A 22,359-nucleotide genomic window follows, 5' to 3' on the forward strand; every position below is an offset into this window, starting at 1 on the left:
GGTTAAGTGGTAGGTAGTGCTGAGTAGCAGGTCCTTTGTAGCAGGACTTTGACAAAATTGGAAAAATGGAGAAACTTCAAACATCAGAGGTCCAAAGAGACTTAGGGTTACTCTTGCAAGACTCCCAGATGGTTCATTCACAAATTGGGTCTGTGGTAAAGAAGGCAAATGCAACTTTGGCACATGTCGAGAGGGATAGAATATAAAAACAAAGAGATAATGCAGAGGCTTTATAAAACACGAGTCAGGCTGCACTTGGAGCATTGTCAACAGTTTTGGGCCCTTATCGCAAAAGAGGTGTGGTCATTTGAGAACATCCACAGGAGTTTCACTGTAATGATTCTAGAAATGAAGGGGTTAACATACAAGTAGCATTTGGCAGCTTTGGCCCTGTACTCACTGGAATTTAAAAGAATGCATGGGGATCTTATTGAAACCTAGCGAATGCTGAAAGGACTAGATAAGGTGGATGTGAAAAGGATGTTTCATCTGGAGGGTGTATCCTGACCTAGAGGGCACAGCCTCAAAACTGAGGAGTGACCTTTCAGAACAAAAGCGATGAGGAATGTTTTTCATCAAAGAGTAGTGAATCTGTGGAATACTCTGCCACAGGCTGCAGTGGAGGCCAAGTCCGCAGGTATATTCAAAGCTATGTTGATAGATTGCTGATTGGTCGGGGCATCAAGAATATGGTGAGAGGGCAGGTATATGGGGTTGAGTGGGATCTGCGATCAACCATGATGAATGGGGAGCAGATTCAATGAGCTGAATGACCGAATTCTGCTCCTATGTCTTAATGTCTTACAGTCTACATTTAGTGCTTTGTCTTTATATCTAGAAACAAAAAGTCTGTCATTGAGATTTGTATTGCCATCTGTACTGATGGTGCCCCATCAATAGTTGGCTCCTTGAGAGGTTTTGTTTCTCTTGTTAAAAAAGGAACTCCAGACATTGTCACAAGACATTGTTTTCTTCACAGAGAGTAGCAGATGTCAAAAAGTCTTCGAGATGAAATGAAAAAAATTCCTAGTTGATGTTACAAAAATAGTTAACTTTATTACACAAAGACCAATTCACTCGAGAATGTTTGAAAAAGTGGACAAAGAGCACACTAATCTCTTGCTACATACAGAAATCCGGTGGCTTAGCAGAGGAAGTTCTCAACAGGGTGTTTGAGCTGAAACGTGAATTGCAGGAATACTTTCAAGGAAATATAAAGTCAGATTTTGCTGAGTGGTTTGAAGCTGAAAAATGGCTGCAGAAACTAGCTACTTACTTCATTTTTCATCATAGGAATTATTTGAACAAGTCTCTGTAAGGCCCTGTATTGACTTCAAGTGCCAAGCTTCTTGGATTCAAAAGGAAATCAAATCTTTGGAAAAATCATGTTGCAAAAGGAAATCTTGAAATGTTTCCACTGCTTCTTGGGCTTGAGAGTGAGGAATGATAACTCAAGTCTCAAGTCTTATTGACAACCAACTGGAAGAAATGCAGGAGAAAACTGAACAATATTTTTCCTCTCTTTCAACACAAGTGTATGACTAGGTGAGGGTTACTTTCACTGAATCTTCTGCTCAGCCTGAGAATTTGACTTTGAGAGAAGAGGAAGAACTTTGTGAGATGTCCTCTAATTGTGCACTCATGATGAGATTTACTGACCTGCCCCTGGACAAGTTCTGGATTTCTGTGAATGAAGAGTATCCAGCCATTCAGAGGAAAGCAATGACCATTTTACTGCAGTTTTCAATTTCTTGCATGTGTGAGCAGGTTTTTCCTTCTGTGAACTGGTACACTTCCATTGATATCTCCATATTGTTGTCCATTCTTCCTCAGATATAATTATCCCTCCTTCCTTCTCCCATTTTCTTTTAATGTATGAAGTCGAATGTGTTTTAAGATTTGTCAACCCCTTATACATGCTTGAAACGATCCTGCTACCATTATCTGAATTATATGCTTTTCTAAATAGCTCTATCAAGCATGTACTTACCTGCCTTGGTTACATTTTTAAGCGTCTTATTAACATATTGTCGCATCTGTAAATATTGATAAAGATTTTGTTTTTCTAATAAGTGTTTCTCTTTAAGCATTTCAAAACTGAACAGTGTTCCTTCTTTCATTATGTTGCAAAGAACTGTTATTCCTTTAGCTGTCCAGTCCTTAAATCCAGCATCCAATTTATTTGATGTAAAATCTGAGTCATATGCACACTATTTAATAATTGCAATATTTCACTCTAGATTATTCTTTTATAGTAGTTTTCCATATTTTAAGAGTCAATTTCACCCATGGGTTATCAATAGTGTTTATGTACCTTTGCAGGTTGTTATCAGCCAAAATTGCTTGTATGGGAATGGGAAGTACCCGCTCCTCAATGTTTTTCCATTGAGCATCATATGATGGGTTGCACCAACATATCACAGCTCTCAACTGTGCTGCAAAATAATAATCTCTAAGAGAAGGTAGGCCCCTTGCCCCCTTTTCCTTTGCTAATTGCAAAGTTTTAATATGAACCTTTTACCCTTTTACGAGACAGGCCTTTTACCCTGCCAAATATACCTTGATAGCATCTTGTTCCATTCATTGAATTGATTTTGATTAATCTCTGTTGGTAGGGTCTGAAAGAGATATAACAGTCTGGCAGTATATTCATTTTAATAGACTCAATCCTTGAACTGAGACTGAAAAAAGGAATCAGTTTCCATCTTGCCATATCTTCCTTAATTTTTTATATAAAGGCTGATAATTTCATTCTGATAATTTTGCCAAATCTTTTGGCATAACGATTCCCAAATATTTGAAAGACTCTATGTACCATGCCTAGGGGTATCTACTTTCAATTTCTCTTGGTGAGCTATAGTAATATGAAAGTAATTGGGTTTTATCTATGTTGATCTTGTATCCTGATAATTGACCATATTGTTTAAAGGATTGCATCAATTTAGGTAAAGAGTCTGTTGATTGCCCTAGATAGATCAAAATGTCATCTGCATAACAAGCCAATTTATGCTCTGTCCCTTTAATAGTAATTCCCCAGATATCTTCATTTTATCTGATGTATTGAGCTAATGGTTCCAGATATAACGCGAAGAGTAGCGGTGACCATGCACAACCCAGTCTCGTGCCCCTTTCTAGGGTAAGACTATTTGATAAATAGCCATCAATTTTAATCCTAGCAGTAGGATTGTCATATAGTGTCTGTATAGTATTAATAATTGTGTCTTGGAAGCCAAATCTATGTAAAACTCTGTAAAGAAAATTCCAATTGACCGAATCAAATGCTTTTTCAGCGTCCACACTTGTCACTATTGCTTCGATTTTATTTTTTTTGTATATGATCCATAATGTGAAGTGTCCTTCGTATATTGTCTTGTGTCTGGCATTGTCATATAAAACCTGTCTGATCATTACGTATCATTATGGGTAGAAACTCCTCTAATCATTTAGCCATAATGGAGGTAAATAATCTATAATCTACATTAAGAACGGATATTGGTCTAAATGACCCGCATTCCATTTTATCCTTGCCTTCTTTCGGTATAGCTGAGATTATCGCTTCCTTCCAACTGGGTGGCATTTGTGCCTTTTTTAGAGCCCAGTTCAGCGTGCGGAGTAAAACAGGAATTACCTCATTTTTAAATTCTTTGTACCACTCTGCTGTATACCCATCTGATCCTCGTGACTTGCTTAATTTAAGCCTACTAATTGCAGCTTTTAATTCAACTTCAGTTATGTCAGCAGTCATCATTCTATTTTGTTCTTTGCTTAAAGTGGGTAACTCTAGAGAATTCAAGAAGGTGTCAATTTGGGTTATGCTTCCCCCTGGATCTTTGGAATATGGAGTTTTGTAAAACACTTCAAAAGTTCACTTTGATCCACTTTCATAATGTCTCTGTTTCAGAAACATTGAATTTTTCCTGATTTCTTGCATAGCCAAACTATTAATTTCATCCCTAATTCTTTTAATTTCCCCTAATGTATCCTGTGCCAAATTGAATTTGTGTTTTTTCTCTAGTTCCTTCAGCCTATTTTGTAGTTCCTCTAATATTTTATTCCTTATATGAAGATATCGCTATAATTTTCCCTCTTAAGACAGCCTTCAGAGTATCCGATAAAATGGGAGGTGAAACCTCTCCATTATCATTAAATTCTAAGTAGAGACCAATTTCTTTTTAAATTTGTTCCTTAAAGTACAGATCATTGATTAGACTTGAATTTAGTTTCCAAATAGTATTCTTTGGTTGTAGGTCAAAATCAACAGATAAATATATAGGTGCATGGTCACTTACATCTATTGTCCCAATTCCACAGGTGTTTATTTTGTCTTTTCCAAATGTTATGAAATAGTCTATTCTTGTATATACATAATGGGGATCAGAATAATGAGTGTAATCCCTTTTGTCAGGGAAAAGGTCCCTCCAAATATCAATTAAACCAACATCCTCAAAAAGTTTATTAACTTTCTTATGTAAAGATTTTGTTTCATAGGTTTTTCTATTGGAGGAGTCTAAGTTTGGTTTTAATTGTAAATTTAAGTCTCCTCCACATATCAGGAGCCCTTCTGTTATCAGTAATTTTCTGAAAGAAACCAATATCACTTCCCGGGGGTGCATATATTTTCAATAGAGTAACTGAATTTCCAACTACATTCCCCCTTACCAGAATATATCTGCCCTCTTTATCTCCCATTTCGAATACTTTTTCAAAATTTAGCTTACTTGAGTTAAGAATAGCAAATCCTCTGCTATGTCCTGATTTATATGAGGAGAAAAACAAATTAGTGAAGCCCATTCTCTTTAGTTTTTTATGCTCATTATCACTTAAATGAGTTTCCTGTAAATATACTACATGGGCTTGCTCTTTTTTCATTTTGGTTAAAATTCTATTACGTTTGATTGGATTTAATAGCCCATTGACATTAAGAGAAATAAATTTTACCTTGTCCTTAGCCATCGGTATTTATCTATCAATGTATCATTGAAATTAGCAGAATAAAACTGAAACGATCTACTCCCTGAACAAATAAGAACCAAGAAACACAAATAATAACAAAAATGGCAACGACCCCTGTGTTGAGCTAGAGGAAATGTCTAGCTGTGGAGGATAACCCCTCCTACTTGTGAGTTGAGGGGCCCCATTGCAGTATTCATAAAAATCAGTGAACAAATCCATTACACAAAGATTTTCCTGTGTACTCCTCCTATACATACATATATATATACACACACACATATATATTAAATACACATATATGGACATATATATATATATATATATATATATATATATATATATATATATATATATATATTCTCATTTTGGTGGGGAAAAAGGAGTAATTGAGCAAATAAAGAATAACAACTAAGTAATATAAAATCCACATTATAATAAGTATTTCTCGAGATAGGTATATCACCGTCTACTTTTGCTTCCATTTAGCTTCTCAACATTTTTAAAGTTAGCCAAACCTTATGGCTCTTCTGGAGGGGGTGAGGATTGTCTTTGGAAAACCCCCGGTCTCTTTCTGATATACTTCTCTTGGTCCCCTCCCATCTCCAGCCTTCTTGATTCTCGCACTATTTCCCAAGCAGAGTGGGATAATTCCTCTGCCAGGCTTTCCCTCGGTTTGGTCACACTGATGGGCAACCCTCTGGCCTTCATGTCTGTAGTCGCCTCTTCTACTGTCTGGTACAACCCCGTCCCATCTTCATAAAACACTCAAAGTTTAGCAGGGTATGGAGTTTGAAATCTTATCTTTTTTTTGCTTTAGTACTCGCTTTACTTCGGAGTATTCTTTATGTTTCTGCAGGACCACAGGGGGGGTAATCTTGGTCAAAATATATTAATTTATCATCTAAAAACCCTCTCTTCTTACCCCAGGCCTTTTGTAGAATCTCTGCCTTGGTACTGTACCGAAGGAATTTAATTATTATTGAGCGTGACTTATCCCGGGTAGACTTCAGGACTAACGCGCGATGCGTTCTTTCGATTTCCAGCTCCATAGTCGAGGGAAGATCCAGCACGTCCCGCAGTAACTTTCTGACAAACTCCATCATAGACGCGCACTCCGCTCCTTCGGGAAATTTGTAGATTCTGATATTTTTCCGCCATGATCTTCCCTCCAGGTTTACCTTCTTGGTGATTTAATATTTTTATCATCTTACTCAGTATTCAATCAACGTTTTGAATGCGATCTTCCACCTTCTCTATTCGAGTCTCTGCCACCGCTATTTTTTGATTGACGTTGGCGAGCTCTGACTTAATATCACGTAGCTGCTGCTTTATTTCTTTCTGAAACTCCGTTATCTCTTTCAGAATTTGGCGCTTCGCCTGAACGAGGCCCAGCGTCTGCCTGACTAGCATGCAGTCCAGTAGGGGAGCTGCTCGCTGCACTCCTCTCAGCTGCAGGCTACGGAGTGTCACATTTTTTAACTTCCATGCTTAATCCTCTTTTCAGTTCAAATATTTTTTGAAAAATACTATATTTGATGGTTTAACAGGACTTAATATGTGTTTTTCCGGAGGAGCTAGTGACTTAAGCTGCCATTCTCGACGATGATGTCACCGAAAAGCCTGTGAATATTATTTCAAGGGATCCTCCAGGGCAAATATTGAGAAAGGCTGGCATCGACTGAAGCGTCAGCAGCAATAGCTTTTGGCGCATTGGCCATCGGGTGCGTAGTTGAATCACATTTGAAAGAGCTTGTTTCATCTCATCAAGTGCTCTGATCATGACCGCAGACTACTGAAGAATGTGATTGGGGCAGTGCCATAAAGGGCACTGTACAAGGGCAGCATAAATTCAGCAGCTCACAGAATTAAGTGGTGATGAAGTTCACCATACCCAAACACACTTGCATTGCTTTGGTAGTGCAGGGCTGTGAAAACTCCATGAGACTGGTGACTTTTGATGGCTGGGGTCATACCCACTGCGGAGATGTGGTAGCTGAGAAAGTCAATAGTAGACATCCCGAACTGGCATTTGGCAGGATCAATAATTGTATAATGTTGGCTTAAGCACTTGAAAGGTGTGTGAAGGTGTGATAAGTGTTTAGTTTTTGATGCGCTGGTGACAAGTATTCTGGCTAAACGTGCTGAAAGTCCTTGAATATGTGGGTCTGGATAATAATCGGGGGGTGGTGGCCTCATTAAGGTGGCGGTAATCGCTGCATGGACAGCAACCATCATCGGGCTTAGCGGCCATGTGGGGTGTGGTGAAGCCCAAGGGTTATTCAACCTGAACAGAAAGCCAAGCATTTCCATGTTTGCAAACTCAGCTTTTGTGCTGGCCAGCTTTCCTGAGTTCAGTGTACATGGACGAGCCAGTTGTGGAAATGTGCTGGTGGAACTTACTGGGGGTACAGGGTAATGACCCAAAGTCCTTTGTGTCCACAAGCCACCAGATCTTTAGATCTTCTAACAGTCCTTGGACACAGGTTCTTTCCCGGAGACAGGGAAAGGAGGGGAAACAATGTATCTTCGACTCAGACAATCTAAAAGTCTGCAGTAGGTGAGCTTTTATCACGTGCAGGCAGATCTACTAATAGACTCACCACTCTGGCTGCAGTAGAACAGCTTCGTGATGCTATGGTGTTGTAAAGTTTGGTATTGTCAGCGGTGATTTCTCACAACATGAAAGGGGCTTGCACCCTTTCCAATAACCCGGCAGTCTGCTGCTCACAAAACACTGGCAGCTTCAAAGTGACAGTATCGGTTAACATGTCATTGTCTGGAATAGTCCGAGAGCGTCGGGGTCACCAATGTAGGACTTAACACATAAAACAGGCAAGAGGCATTTTACATGTTTCTTTAAAAGCTGCAGCCTTTTACTACCATTATGAACAGACCAAACACAGTAACCTTACACTGATGTCATTACGTCAGACACCATCACGTGAAGTGAACACAACTCAATGATGGTGTTTATGAATTGTGCAGAATAGTCTCCATTTTGAAGAATATGTGTCATCTGTCACCCATTACATTACCCAACATGTCTCCCTATTGTCCATCTAAGCAACTGAACAACATCGGCTCTTCCTAAGTTTTTTGTAAGCTGGACTTGATTACGGAGAATACTAAGATCTCGGCCAGCAATCTGTTCCCTTATCTCTCTCCATAATGATGGATGGAACCCATAAGGCCCTGAGCATTTATCTACTCTATTATTTTTTCAGGAGACTCAACATCACCTTCTTGATATCAATATGCCCATGTGGGTGTGTCTGATACGTTAGATTGTGCAGCTCTCTATCACATTAGGAAACCCCTCCAAAGGGAAAAGAAACACAAACTTGACCCCAGTATATCCATTGGCAATTCTCTTATCTTCCTGTCCACAGTAATACTGACCTTTGTGGATAAGCAGTATGTACCGTTATTCACCCCAGCCCTTTCGAACACCATGGGCATGATCTGAGACATCCCTGATCTCAGCACCAGAGAGGCAATATACCATCTGGGTGCCCCTACTGGCCTACAGAACCTCGTCTTGGTTCCTCTAATGAAATAATCTCCTCTTACATCTCTTTTCTCTTTTGAACCACAGCACCAGAGTCAGTGCAAGAGACCCGGTCACCATGGCTCCCCCGGTAGGTCATTCCCCTCAATGATAAGTATGTAAAGTTATACACTTTTGCTGAAAGGAATGGCCACAGGTGTACTCTACACTGGCTGTGTATATCCCCTCCTTCTCCTGACAGTCACCCACTTACCCGTCTCCTGCAAACTATGAGTGACTACCTCCCTATAAAATTTCTGAATCATCCCCTTTCAATGAAAGCTTCTACTCTGCCATTTGACGACAATTCAATGGATCTCTTGTACAATAAGGTAGATTCATGATCTCACAATCCACCTCATCATGGCATTGCAGTGTATCACTAGCTTACACTGCACTTTCTTGGTAATTGCAACATTTTATTCTGTATTCTGTAATTGCTTTTCCTTGCATTGTCTCAACGTGCTGAAGAGATTGAATGAACTGTGTGGATGGCAACTTAACAAAGTTTTTCATATACCTTGGTATGAGTGACAATAATGAACCAACTTACCATTTTATTGTGTTTGTGGTTATGTTGTGATCAACTGATAAAAAGGTAATTCTGCACCAATGGACACTAATACTGAGTGAAGTAGAATTAAACATCTGTGACTTCATGCTAAAACACTTTCAATGTTTCTCTTTTTTTAAAGAAGATCCCAATCATTTTTCTATTTTTGATAAGACAGATAACATTATGTTAACTGGACGAGACAATCCTCGAAATGGCGCTGTTGTCTGGGATTGGAAAGCACGCTTCACACAGGTCACCCAGCGACTTGTGACATTTTCTGAAGAGAGGCATTGATTGTGCGGGTAGTTAGAGGCTTTTTCCCAGGGCTGAAATGGTTGCCACAAGAGGGCACAGGTTTAAGGTGCTGGAGAGTAGGTACAGAGGAGATGTCAGGGGTAAGTTTTTTACTCAGAGAGTGGTGAGTGCGTGGAATGGGCTGCCGGCAACAGTGGTGGAGGCAGATACGATGGAGTCTTTTAAGAGACTTCTGGATAGGTACATGGAGCTTAGAAAAATAGAGGGCTATAGGTAAACCTAGTAATTTCCAAGGTTGGGACATGTTCGGCACAACTTTGTGGGCCAAAGGGCCTGTATTGTGCTGTAGGTTTTCTATGTTTCTAAGGATCCAGAGGGTGGACCCCACAATGGGAAGCAAACTTCAAATACAGTGGCATCTTTCATGAAATGGAGAATAACGCTGATAATGTTGACTTGAGAATGTTAAATTTGCAGGATCTATCATCCTGGCGCAAAGAGAACCGAGTTATGAAACCATGAAGCAAAATGAAAATTTTGAGGTCAAAGGTAAGTGGGACAAATATTTGAAAAGTGCAAAAAATTGTTTATCTTCAAGATTTAAATAACTTCTGGGCCTCTCACCACTTTTTTTAATGGCTTTATGCACACTGTATCATTATACGTGATGGGGTGGGGTCTTAATGAAGTGTGCCAACAATCCAAATAGAGTCAGACTAGATTGGTCCATTCCCAAACAACCGACCAACCTGTACGTGTTTGGGATATGGGAAGATCACCTGAATGACAGCCACAGTATTTCAAGGAGAAGGTCAAGATCATAGGTCAAGATCGGTAATCACAGCATGGACAGCAACAGCAACATAGGTCAAGATTGATCCAGGGTCGCTGGAGCTGTGAGACAGCAACACTAGCCTCTGTGCCAGGGCACCACCCCATGGTTGGCATCCTCAGATAGTGTCCAAACTGTGTGACCCTAAACTGAACCCTGACATTCCATCAGGTTCAGGAGGGTGGGTAAAGCGTTCAATCCTTCTGCTGAATCACTGAATTTGATGTAACCAGACTGAGAGTTTGTGTGCTCACTGTGTTATTTTGCATCTGAAACCCAACACTCTCTCTGTCCTGTAGCACAGTCACATCCTGAGGTCAGTTTGAATCCAATCATTGGACATGTTACTACTCACTCCACTCATTCAATATACCGACCAAATATTGAAAGGCCGAGATAGATTTGATGTGCAGATGATGTTTCTGATAGTGGGACAGTATAGGACCAGATGGCACAGACTCACATATTCAAGAATGTCCCGTAGAACAGAGATGAAGAGAAATTTCTTTAGCCAGTGGATGCAGAATCTATGGAATTCATTGCCACAGGTGACTGTGGAGTTCAAGTCAGTGGATTGATTTAAAGCAGAGGTGAAGAGGTTCTTGATGATTAAGATTGTGAAAGGTTACAAGGAAAAGGCAGGAGAAAGGGGTTGAGAAAGAAAATAAATCAGCCATGATGGAATGGCAGAGCAGACACAAATGGCAAAATGGTCTAATTCTGCTCCTATGTCATTTTGTCTTATGTTTGTATTTCTCACAGTTGTAGCAAATCCACGATCACCTGTGGTAGGCAGTGACGTCACCCTCAGCTGTACCATCTCCAGACTCCCAGATACCGTCAGTCTCTGCTGGAAACCAGTGGGCTCATCCCAGCAGAACAGGAGAAACACTGATCAGATCTGGTTGAATAACACCGTCTATCTGATGCTCCGACACGTTACAGTGGAGGATGGGAAGTTGTATGAGTGTGAAGTGCGGGAAAATGGAAACATTGTTAAAACAATGAAAGGAGATTTTAGTGTAGGCACGGGTAAGTGCTGCTACCTCATTGTAAGAATTGGGGTGGAATAAATCTGTCTGGTACGAGGTTGTTAAAAATAGTACAGGAAGAGATCATGGCCGGGTCTGTATGGATCCTCATCAGTATTTACCATGCAGAGGACATGGAAATTAGTGAATTGAGGCAGGAGAAAAGTGATATCCTGATGCATGTCAACAGTATGAAGGAGGAGACATCGGCAGTCTGTAAACCATGGAGTGGTAGATCATGGAAACAGGCTCTTCAACACAACTGGTCCATGCCGATCCAAGCTCGTCTCATTTCTGTAGCATCTTGTTTGGCGTGGAAGAGTTGAACCAAAGGATCTGCTTCACCCTCATTTAAAACCGTGACAGAGATCGGGCAATGAGAGGACATTGAGGATAATAACACATTGATCAGGAGGAGCAAATCTATGGTGGAGACAATTTCAGATTACATCATCACAAGTCATTAAAGTTAATTAGCTATAATGGGATCGTACCGATCATTCCAATGGGTCATTCAATATATCAGAATCAGAATCAGACTTTAATCGCCAAGTACCTATGTACATACAAGGAATTTATTTCTGGCAGATGTTGTCTCTCTGCTCATAACAATAATAATGATAAATATAAATGAAAATATAGATTGTACATACAGGTAGTGCAATCCAAGTAATAGTTAGCCGACAGTTAACCGGCAGTTAACTGTTCAGCAAAGTGACCGCAGTAGGGAAAAAACTTCTCCAGTGCCTATTAGTCTTAGTCTGGAGGGATCTGAAGTGCCTACCAGACGGAAGCAGATATCAGTGCTGCATTCTCCACTCTTGAGATTAAAACCAATCATAATCACGATTCGATAGGGTAATTGTTCAACTGCGGTGGTGGATATTGAAGTGTTACTCATGTCAAAGTGTTACAGAGAAGCAGGAGTCCACATGACAACCACCAACAGTTCCTACACACACTCAGCAGTTGGTCCTGGTTCACAGAGCAACACTGAACAACAAACCATTATCTCTCTCTCTTAGTGTCGCTTCCCACCAAGTCTTTATCATATTTGATGTGATTCCAGCTTCAATGACAGACTCAGGCTTCAGTGGGATTCAGGTCCCACATGTGGACCAATGAGAGGGTGAGGCACGTCCAGTCCATCCAGAAATTGCAGCTGATTACGTGACTTAAAAATAATTAGGGGAATGGGCTATTTAAAATAAAATCAAAAAAGAGAAGTAAAAAAGGACTCAGTTTTCGTTGAGCAGGATTCCCTAAAGGTTAACTTGCAAGTTGATTGAGTGGTAAGGAAGGTAAAGCAATGTCACTATTCATTGCGAGAGGATTGGGGTATAAAAGCAAGGATGTCAAGGCTTTATAAGACATTATTCAGATTCAGATTCAGTTTATAGTCATTTAGAAATCACAAATGCAATGCAGTTAATAAATGAGACAACATTCCTCCAGAATGATATCACAAAAGCACATGACAAAACAGACTACACCAGAAAATCCACATAACGTTTGGGAATCCCCAATCCAGAGTCTGGAGAGGCTGCTGCGTATTAATATCACACTACCATCTTAGCGCGTTCCCCGGAAAGGAGCTCCAATTCCAACAGACAAAACAAGACCAAAAACTAAAGCTACAAGACCTGCACAAAACCACATAGTTACAACAGTGCAAACAATAGCATAATTGATAAAAAAACAGACCATGGGCACAGTAAAAATAGTCCAAAGATGTTAAAAGACTATAGGTTTGAAAGAAACTACCACACAGTTTCCACAAGCCCTCAGGGCCCCCGATAGACTCGTCATCCCACGCAGGCGGCAGAAGGGAATACCCCCACTATGGACTTCCACGGCGCTGCCCGACTCAGCCTCGCAGATGCAGCACACAGTGAAAGCTCCATCGAACCCAGCCTTGCAGACACAGCACACACTGAAAGCGACCTGATCGCAGCGGACTCTGAGTCAATTGAGCCTCCGAGCCTCCAACCATCCCCTCTGGCACAGCTCTCTCGAGCACCATCCTCTGCCGAGTGTATTAAGACGCCCCCGCCAACGGCCATCGGCAACGAGACCCCGAGGACTGGGGGCCTGTTCTTTCCAGCAGAGACCCGGACCTCATAGCAGCAGCAGCAATGAAGAAGGTCTTCCTGGAGATTTCCAGATGTTCCTCTGTGCTCCCACGTCCGTTTTTCATCCGATTATGATTGTGCACGGCACCCCGCTTCACAAATAACAGATAATGAGCTCCGGAGTAACTGCTGCAAGCTGCGTCGCACCGCCATCTTGATGAAGTTTCAGACTGGACTTTGAGAATGGTGAGCAATTTTGGGTCCTTTATCTCAGAAAGGATGTTCTGGCTTTGGAGAAGGTCCAGAGGAGTGTCATGAGAATGACTCTGGGAATGAAAGGGTTAAGAAAGAGGAGTACTTGATGGCTCAAGTCCTGAGAAAGGTCTCATTGAAACCTATTGAAGATTGCAAGGGCTAGACAGAGTGGATGTGGGGAGGATGTTTCCGATAGTGGGAAGTCTAGTACCAGAGAGCACAGCCTCAGAATAGAGGGTCATCTATTTAAGACAGACATGAAGAGGAGCCTCCTTAGCCAGAGGGTGATGAATCTGTGGAGTTACCTTAAAGCAGTGATTGATAAGTTCATAATTAGGGTTAGGGTTAGGGTTAACATCAAAGGTTAACAGAAGAAGACAGAAGAATGGATTTGAGAGGGATAATAAATCAGCCATGATGTAATGGTGGAGGAGACTCGATGGGCTGAATGGCCTAATGTTGCTCCTATGCCTGATGGTTTAATGGCGGCTTCTCGTCACTCTCAACCAAATGGCTTTGTAACATTTTAACGAGTTCTCCTCTCTTTCATGCAGGTAAACTACGTGAACTTCTCAGGTTTTATCGCTCAGTTACGGATCACAGTGAATTCCACCTCATCTGTTACAACAGTAATGAAGTTTACAACAGCGCTACCTGGAGCTGGACATCAAGTTTTAATCAAAGTCTGAAGAAACAAATTGCAACAGCATTGAAATCTCAGCCCGTGAATGTCAGTGACAGCCACTTTGTGAATCGGCTGAAGCTCACAGCGACACCTTTTAACGGCTGGAATTTCAGTATGAGGATTTTTCCTGTGGTGTTTGAAGATGCAGGAGATTACTCCTGTACACTGGAACAAAAAGCAATTCTGACTATCAAACTAGCCACAGTTAAAGGTAGGAGACAAAATGTGTGACGATAGGTCTCCCAGAATGACAGCTTTTTGCTTTAGTGCAGAATGTCACTCCTGTTTTTAAGGAGACCAATAATGTTTTTCTTGCTTCCACAGTCACAGCTGAACCATCTGATACAGTGACTGAGGGAGACACCGTTACCCTGAGCTGCTCTGTGTCTGACGTCACTGCGTCAACGAGACTGGTTTGGATCAATGGAGACGGTGAGACTGTTGGAGACAAAACACTGAATGGGGAAGAAAAATCACTGAGTCTGGTCATACAGAAAGCTGACAGAGGCAGAAGGAAATGGACATGTGTTATGTTTGATCGGGAAAGGCCCCGACTTTCACTACCATATAATCTGGAAGTCAGAGGTAAGTGTCGCGAGTTTTTCCCAGTGTACTGAGTTTCATCATGAGGCTTGTTTATTTCTGCCCCCAGTGACCATCTATTTCTATGCCGTGTGGGAGAATCCCAGACAGCTGAAGCTTATAATTACAATACTATGCAAATGTCTTCAGCCATATATATACTGTATAGCAACACATACAACATGCTGGAGGAACTCAGCAGGTTGGGCAGAATGTGTGGAAACGAGCAGTTAACGTTTCAGTCCGGAAGCACTTCAACTCTGCTTCACATTCCCATTCCGATATGTCCACACCTGGTCTCCTCTACTGCCATGATGAGGCCAAATTCAGGTCGGAGGTGCAACGCCTCATATACAGTCTGGGTAGTCTCCAGTCCCTTGGCATCAACATTGAATTTTCCAACTTCCGGTAATTCCCTCCCTCTCTCTTCCCCCATCCCAGTTTCACTGTGCCTCCTCCTCCAGCTGCCTATCACCTCTCTCTTGATTCTGACTTCTTCTACTACCCATAGTGCTTTCCACTTACATTCCTTCTTCACCTTTCCTGCCTATCCCCTCCCTGCTTCCCCTCCCCCACCCCTTGATCTTTCCTCTTATTGGTTTTTTACCTGGCACCTACCAGCCTTCTCCTTCCCACTCTCCCCCCACCTTTTTATAGAGAACCTGCCCCCTCCCTCTTCAGTCCTGAGGAAGGGTCTCGGCCCGAAACGTTGACAGATGCTGCCCTACCTGCTGAGTTCTTCAGCGTGTTGTATGTGTTGCTTTGAGTCCAGCATCTGCAGATCTGCAGTGTACTTTGTGTATATACTGTATAGCTTGGATGCCTAAGACTTTTGCACAATGTGGAGAGGAGAGGAAGTTTATCATTCTGACAGGGAGCAAAGTATTTTGGGATTGGACAGGGTGGAATGCTGCAGGAGGGGTGTGGGCAGGAGCCAGAGATGGAGTGCTGAGGCAGGGGAAGGCACGGGTGTAGACACACTGAGGCTTTAGACACCAGGCAAGGACATTTGATTCTAAACAATTGGTTTCTAGATCATTATAAAATGTTTCTCTGGTGCTTCACAGTCCTTCCCCTTTCCCTACCCCTTTTTCCAAGCATTTTTTGTTGCTTCACGTGTGATAGAATTGGAGGGGAAAGAAGGGGAGGTGTTGCATTGCTTGTCAGAGAAAATATTACAGCCGTGCTTTGGCAGGATAGATTAGAAGGCTCATCTAGTAGGCTATCTGGGTGGAATTGAGGAATGGGAAAGGTGTAGTAACACTTATAGGGGTGTATTATGGACCACCAAATGGGGAACGAGAATTGGAGGAGCAAATTTGTAGGGAGATAGCAGATATTTGTAGTAAGCACCAGGTTGTGATTGTGGGAGATTTTAATTCTCCACACGTAGACTGGGAAGCCCATTCTGTAAAAGGGCTGGATGGTTTGGAGTTTGAAAAATGTGTGCAGGATAGTTTTTTGCAGCAATACATAGAGGTTCCAACATAGAGAAGTGGCAGTGTTGGATTTCCTGTTAGGGAATGAGATAGGTCAGGTGACGGAGGTATGTGTTGGGGAGAACTTTGGGTCCAGTGATCACAATGCCTTTAGTCTCAATATAATTATAGAGAAGGATAGGACTGGACCCAGGGTAGAGATTTTTGATTGGAGAAAGGCTAACTTTGAGGAGATGCAAAAGGATTTAGAAGGAGTGGATTGGGACAATTTGTTTCATGGGAAAGATGTAATAGAGAAATGGAGGACATTTAAAGGTGAAATTTTGAGGGTACAGAATCTTTATGTTCCTGTTAGGTTGAAAGGAAAGGTGCTTTTAAAGAATATAAAAGTGGATAAATCTCTGGATCCTGACAGGATATTCCCTAGGACCTTGAGGGAAGTTAGTGTAGAAATAGCAAGGACTCTGACAGAAATATTTCAAATGTCATTAGAGACAGTGATGGTGCTGGAGGATTGGTGTATTGCTCATGTGGTTCCATTGTTTAAAAAGGGTCCTACGAGTAAACCTAGCAATTATCAGCCTGGAAGTTTGACATCAGTGGTGGGTAAATTAATGGAAAGTATTCTTAGAGATGGTATATATAATTATCTGGATAGACAGGGTCTGATTAGGAACAGTCAACATGGATTTGTGTGTGGAAGGTCATGTTTGACAAATCATATTGAATTTTTTGAGAAGGTTATTAGGGAAGCTGGCAAGTGTAAATCAGTTGATGTTGTCTATGTGGACTTCAGTAAGGCTTTTGACAAGTTTCCACATGGAAGGTTAATTAGGAAGGTTCAATAGTTAGGTATTAATATTGAAGTAGTAAAATGGATTCAACAGTGGCTGGATGGGAGATGCCAGAGAATAATGGATAACTGTTTGTCAGGTTGGAGGCCGGTGACTAGTGGTGTGCCTCAGGGATCTGTACTGGGTCCAATGTTGTTTGTCATATACTTCCTTAGAAGGTTGGCGTCATTCAATGTCTGTAGTGAGATGCTGAAGATGTTCTATAGGTCAGTTGTGGAGAGCGCCCTCTTCTTTGTGGTGGCGTGTTGGGGAGGAAGCATTAAGAAGAGGGACGCCTCACGTCTTAATAAGCTGGTAAGGAAGGCGGGCTCTGTCGTGGGCAAAGTACTGGAGAGTTTAACATCGGTAGCTGAGCGAAGGACGCTGAGTAGGCTACGGTATGGAAAACTCTGAACATCCTCTACATAGCACCATCCAGAGACAGAGAAGCAGTTTCAGCGACAGGTTACTATCGATGCAATGCTCCTCAGACAGGATGAAGAGGTCAATACTCCCCAATGCCATTAGGCTTTACAATTCAACTGCCAGGTCTTAAGAACTTTTTAAAGCTATTATTAATGCTTTTTGAGATAGTGATTTAGATGCATATCATATTTTTTACTGAGTTAAGTATTGTATGTAATTAGTTTTGCTACAACAAGTGTATGGGACATTGGAAAAAAAAGTTGAATTTCCCCATGGGGATGAATAAAGTATCTATCTATCTATCTATCTATCTATCTATCTATCTATCTATCTATCTATCTATCTATCTATCTATCTATCTATTAATGATTTGGAAGATGGGGTCGTAAATTGGATGATTAAGTATGCAGATGATACTAAAATAGGTGGTGTTGTGGATAATGAAGTAGGTTTTCAAGGCTTGCAGAGAGATTTAGGCCAGTTAGAGGAGTGGACTGAAAGATGGCAGATGGAACTTAATGCTGATAAGTGTGAGGTGTTACATTTTGGTAGGAATAATCAAAATAGGTCGTACATGGTAAATGGTGGGGCATTGAGGAATGCAGTAGAACAGAGTGATCTAGGAATAATGATGCATAGTTCCCTGAAGGTGGAATCTCATGTGGATAGGATGGTGAAGAAAGCTTTTGGTGTGCTGGCCTTTATAAATCACAGCATTGAGTATAAGAGTTGGGATGTGATGTTAAAATTGGAGAAAGCATTGGCGAGGCCAAATTTGGAGTATTGTGTATAGTTGTGTATAGGAAAGATGTCAACAAAATAGAGAGATTACAGCGGAGATTTACTTGAATGTTATCTGGATTTCAGTACCTAAGTTACAGAGAAAGGTTGAACAAGTTAGGTCTTTATTCTTTGGAACGTAGAAGGTTAGGGGGGGACGATAGAGATATTTAAAATTATGAGGTGGATAGATAGAGTTGACATGGATAGGCTTTTTCCATTGAGAGTAGGGGAGATTCAAACAAGAGGACATGAGTTTAGAGTTAAGGGGCAAAAGTTTAGGGGTAACACGAGGGCGAACTTCTTTACTCAAAGAGTGGTAGCTGTATGGAACGAGCTTCCAGTGGAAGTGGTAGAGGCAAGTTTGATTTTGTCATTTGAAATAAAATTGGATAGGTATATGAACAGGAAAGGAATGGAGGGTTATGGGCTGAGTGCAAGTAGGTGGGACTAGGTGAGAGTAAGTGTTTGGCATGGACTAGAAGAGCCAAGATGGCCTGTTTCTGTGCTGTAATTGTTATATGGTTATATGATTTCCCACTCTTGATCCACAATAGAGTCCCATATCATAATCAGATTAATCTTTACTCACATTCCTCATGAAATATATATTTTTTGCAGCAGCAGTACAGTGCAATACATCAATTACTACAGTTCTATGCCAAAGTCTTAGGCACATCAACTGTATATATGTGCCTAAGATTTTTGCACAGTACTCTAGTTGGTGCTGAAACCAGGTCTGTATATGTATGACAGTATTAGAATTTATTTAACTGGAATTAATTGAAGTATTCTCACATTACAATACCTAAACTAACTAGTTTGTAGAAGCACGGATTACCAATCTAAGGACTCACATTCACATCCAATGAACGTTCTGGAATGCAAACTCAGTTACTATTCTGTTTTGAATGGGCGTAGAGTGTCTGTATGTGGTCAGGCTGTCTCAGACACCAGCAAGCCCAGATCAATCTTGAAGTTGTCCCTGTGACTGTGAGGGTTTTCAGCATCACAATGGTATGTGGGTTGACACCACTAGTCACCGACCTCCAACCTGACAAAGTTACCCACCACTGCTCTCTGGCATCTCCCATCCAGCCACTGTTGAATCCATTTTACTACTTCAATATTAATACCTAACAATTGAACCTTCCTAACAAACCTTCCATGTGCAACCTTGTCAAAGGCCTTACTGAAGTCCATATAGACTGCTTTCCTCATCAACTTTCCTAGTAACCTCTTTAAAAAATTCAATATGATTTGTCAAACATGACCTTCCACGCACAAATCCATGTTGACTGTTCCTAATCAGACCCTGTCTATCCAGATAATTATATATACCATCTCTAAGAATACTTTCCATTAATTTACCCACCAGTGACGTCAAACTGACAGGCCTATAGTTGCTAGGTTTACTCTTAGAACCCTTTTTAAAGAATGGAAACACATGAGCAATACTCCAATCCTCCGGCAACATCCCTGTCTCTAATGGCATTTGAAATATTTCTGTCAGAGCCCCTGCTATTTCTACACTAACCTCCCTCAAGGTCGCAGGGAATATCCTGTCAGGACCCGGAGATTTATCCACTTTTATATTCCTTAAAAGCACCAGTACATCCTCCTTTTTAATCGTCATAGTTTCCATAACTTCCCTACTTGTTTCCCTTACCTTACACAATTCAATATCCTTCTCCTTAGTGAATACCAAAGAAAAGAATTTGTTCAAAACCTCCCCCATCTCTTTGGGTTCCACACATAGCTGTCAACTCTGATTCTCTAAGGGACCAATTTTATCCCTCACTATCCTTTTGCTATTAATATAACTGTAGAAACCCTTTGGATTTATTTTCACCTTACTTGCCAAAGCAACCTCGTATCTTCTTTTAGCTTTTCTAATTTCTTTCTTAAGATTCTTCTTACATTCTTTATATTCCTTAAGCACCTCATTTACTCCATGCTGCCTATATTTATTGTAGATATCTCTCTTTTTCCTACCCAACTTTCCAATATCCCTTGAAAACCATGGCTCTCTCAAACTTTTAACCTTTCCTTTCAACCTAACAGGAACATAAAGATTCTGTACCCTCAAAATTTCACCTTTAAATGACTGCCATTTCTCTATTACAGCCTTCCCATAAAACAAATTGTCCCAATCCACTCCTTCTAAGTCCTTTCGCATCTCCTCAAAGTTTGTCTTTCTCCAATCAAAAATCTCAACCCTGGGTCCAGTCCTATCCATCTCCATAATTATATTGAAACTAATGGCATTGTGATCACTGGATCTGAAGTGCTCCCCAACACATACCTCCGTCACCTGACCTGTCTCATTCCCTAACAGAAGACCCAACACTGCCCCTTCTCTAGTTGGTACCTCTATGTATTGCTGCAAAAAACTATCCTGCACACATTTTACAAACTCCATACAATTCATCCCTTTTACAGTATGGACTTCCCAGTCTATGTGTGGAAAATTAAAATCTCCCACAATCACAACGCTGTGCTTACTACAAATGTCTCCTATCTCCTTGCAAACGTGCTCCTCCAATTCTCGGTCCCCATTAGGTGGTCTATAATACACCCCTATAAGTGTTACTACACCTTTCCCATTCCTCAATTCCACCCAAATAGTCTCCCTAGACGAGCCCTCTAATCTATCCTGCCAGAGCACCGCTGTAATATTTTCTCTGATAAGCAACGCAACATGTCCCCCTCTTGTCCCTCTGATTCTATCACACCTGAAGCAATGAAATCCAGGAAAATTTAGTTGCCAATCACACCCCTCCAGCAACCATGTTTCACTAATAGCTACAACATCATATTTCCAGTTATCAATCCATGCTCTAAGCTCATCCACCTTTCTTACAATGCTCCTAGCATTAAAATAAATGCATTTAAGAAATTCTCCACCTCTTCCTCTGTTTATCTCTAACAGTACAAAGAATTTTACTGTCTTTTTTTTTCTTCCTTCTCCCCCACATCTGTTCCTACACTCTGGTTCCCCTCACCCTCCTATCTAGTTTAAATCCACTGGAGCCTCTCTAGCAAACCTACCTGCAAGAATATCTGTCCCCCTCCAGTTCAAATGTAAACTGTCCCGCCGGAACAGGTCCCACCTTCCCTGGAAAATTGCCCAATTATCTATAGATATGAAGCCCTCCCTCCTGCACCATGTCTTCAGCCATGTGTTGATCTGCACTATATTACTATTTCTAAACCTACCTGCACGTGGCACTGGTAGCAATCCTGAGATTGCTATCCTGGAGGTCCTGTCCTTTAACTTGGCACCTAGCTCCCTAAACTCACCTTTCAGGACCTCCTCACACTTCCTACCTGCGTCATTGGTCCCTACATGGACCATGACATCCAGCTGCTCATCCTTCCTCTTAGGAATACTGAGAACTCAATCTGAGATATTGCGGACCCTGGCACCAGGGAGGCAACAGACCATCTGGGTTTCTCGATCTCTTCCACAGAACCTCCTATCTGTCCCCCTAGCTATCGAATCTCCTATCACTACTGCTCTCCTCTTTTCCCTCCTTCCCTTCTGAGCTGAGAGTCCAGTCTCGGTGCTAGAGATGCAGCCACTGCATCTTGTCCCTGGTAGATCGTCCCCACCAACAGTATCCAAAACGGTATACTTATTGTTGATGGGAACGGCCACAGGGGTGCTCAGCTCTTCCTGTCTATTCCCCTTCCCTCTCCTGACAGTCATCCAACTACCTGTCTCCTGACTCCTAGGGGTGACTATCTCCCTGAAACTCCTGTCTATTTCTGCCTCTGCCTCCCGAATGATCTGAAGTTCATCCAGTTCCAGCTCCAGTTCCCTAACACGGTTTGTCAGGAGCTGCAGCTGGATGCACCTTTTGCAGGTGTAGTCATCAGGGACAGCTGTGCTTACCCTGACTTCCCACATACTGCAAATGGAACACTCAACTGCCCTAACTGCTGCCTCCATTACCTATTCCTAAGCTAATTAGATTAATTAAAGGAGCTTACCCAGCCTTACCTCATCTGGAGTAAAGCTCGTACTCAGCCTCTGCTCGATATTTAAATTCTCCCGCTGCCTCACGGGCAGATTTTTACGCGCTAGCGCAGTTGTGCCCCGTTCAAACC

At 41.6% G+C, this 22,359-nt stretch overlaps 1 protein-coding gene across 2 annotated transcripts in view; it reads left to right on the top strand.

Moving 5' to 3' along the window:
• LOC140739575 (uncharacterized) overlaps positions 1 to 22,359 on the top strand; it is a 46,110-nt gene that overhangs the window by 11,799 nt on the left and 11,952 nt on the right. For both annotated transcript variants that reach the window (XM_073067965.1, XM_073067967.1), the window contains exons 2-5: positions 9,789 to 9,860; positions 10,906 to 11,175; positions 14,056 to 14,397; positions 14,511 to 14,771. In XM_073067965.1, the coding sequence (XP_072924066.1) occupies positions 9,789 to 9,860; positions 10,906 to 11,175; positions 14,056 to 14,397; positions 14,511 to 14,771 (945 nt within the window). The remainder of the gene's footprint in view (positions 1 to 9,788; positions 9,861 to 10,905; positions 11,176 to 14,055; positions 14,398 to 14,510; positions 14,772 to 22,359) is intronic.

The sequence above is a fragment of the Hemitrygon akajei genome, chromosome 15, assembly GCF_048418815.1.
Source record: "Hemitrygon akajei chromosome 15, sHemAka1.3, whole genome shotgun sequence".
NCBI classification, from domain to species: Eukaryota; Metazoa; Chordata; class Chondrichthyes; order Myliobatiformes; family Dasyatidae; genus Hemitrygon; species Hemitrygon akajei.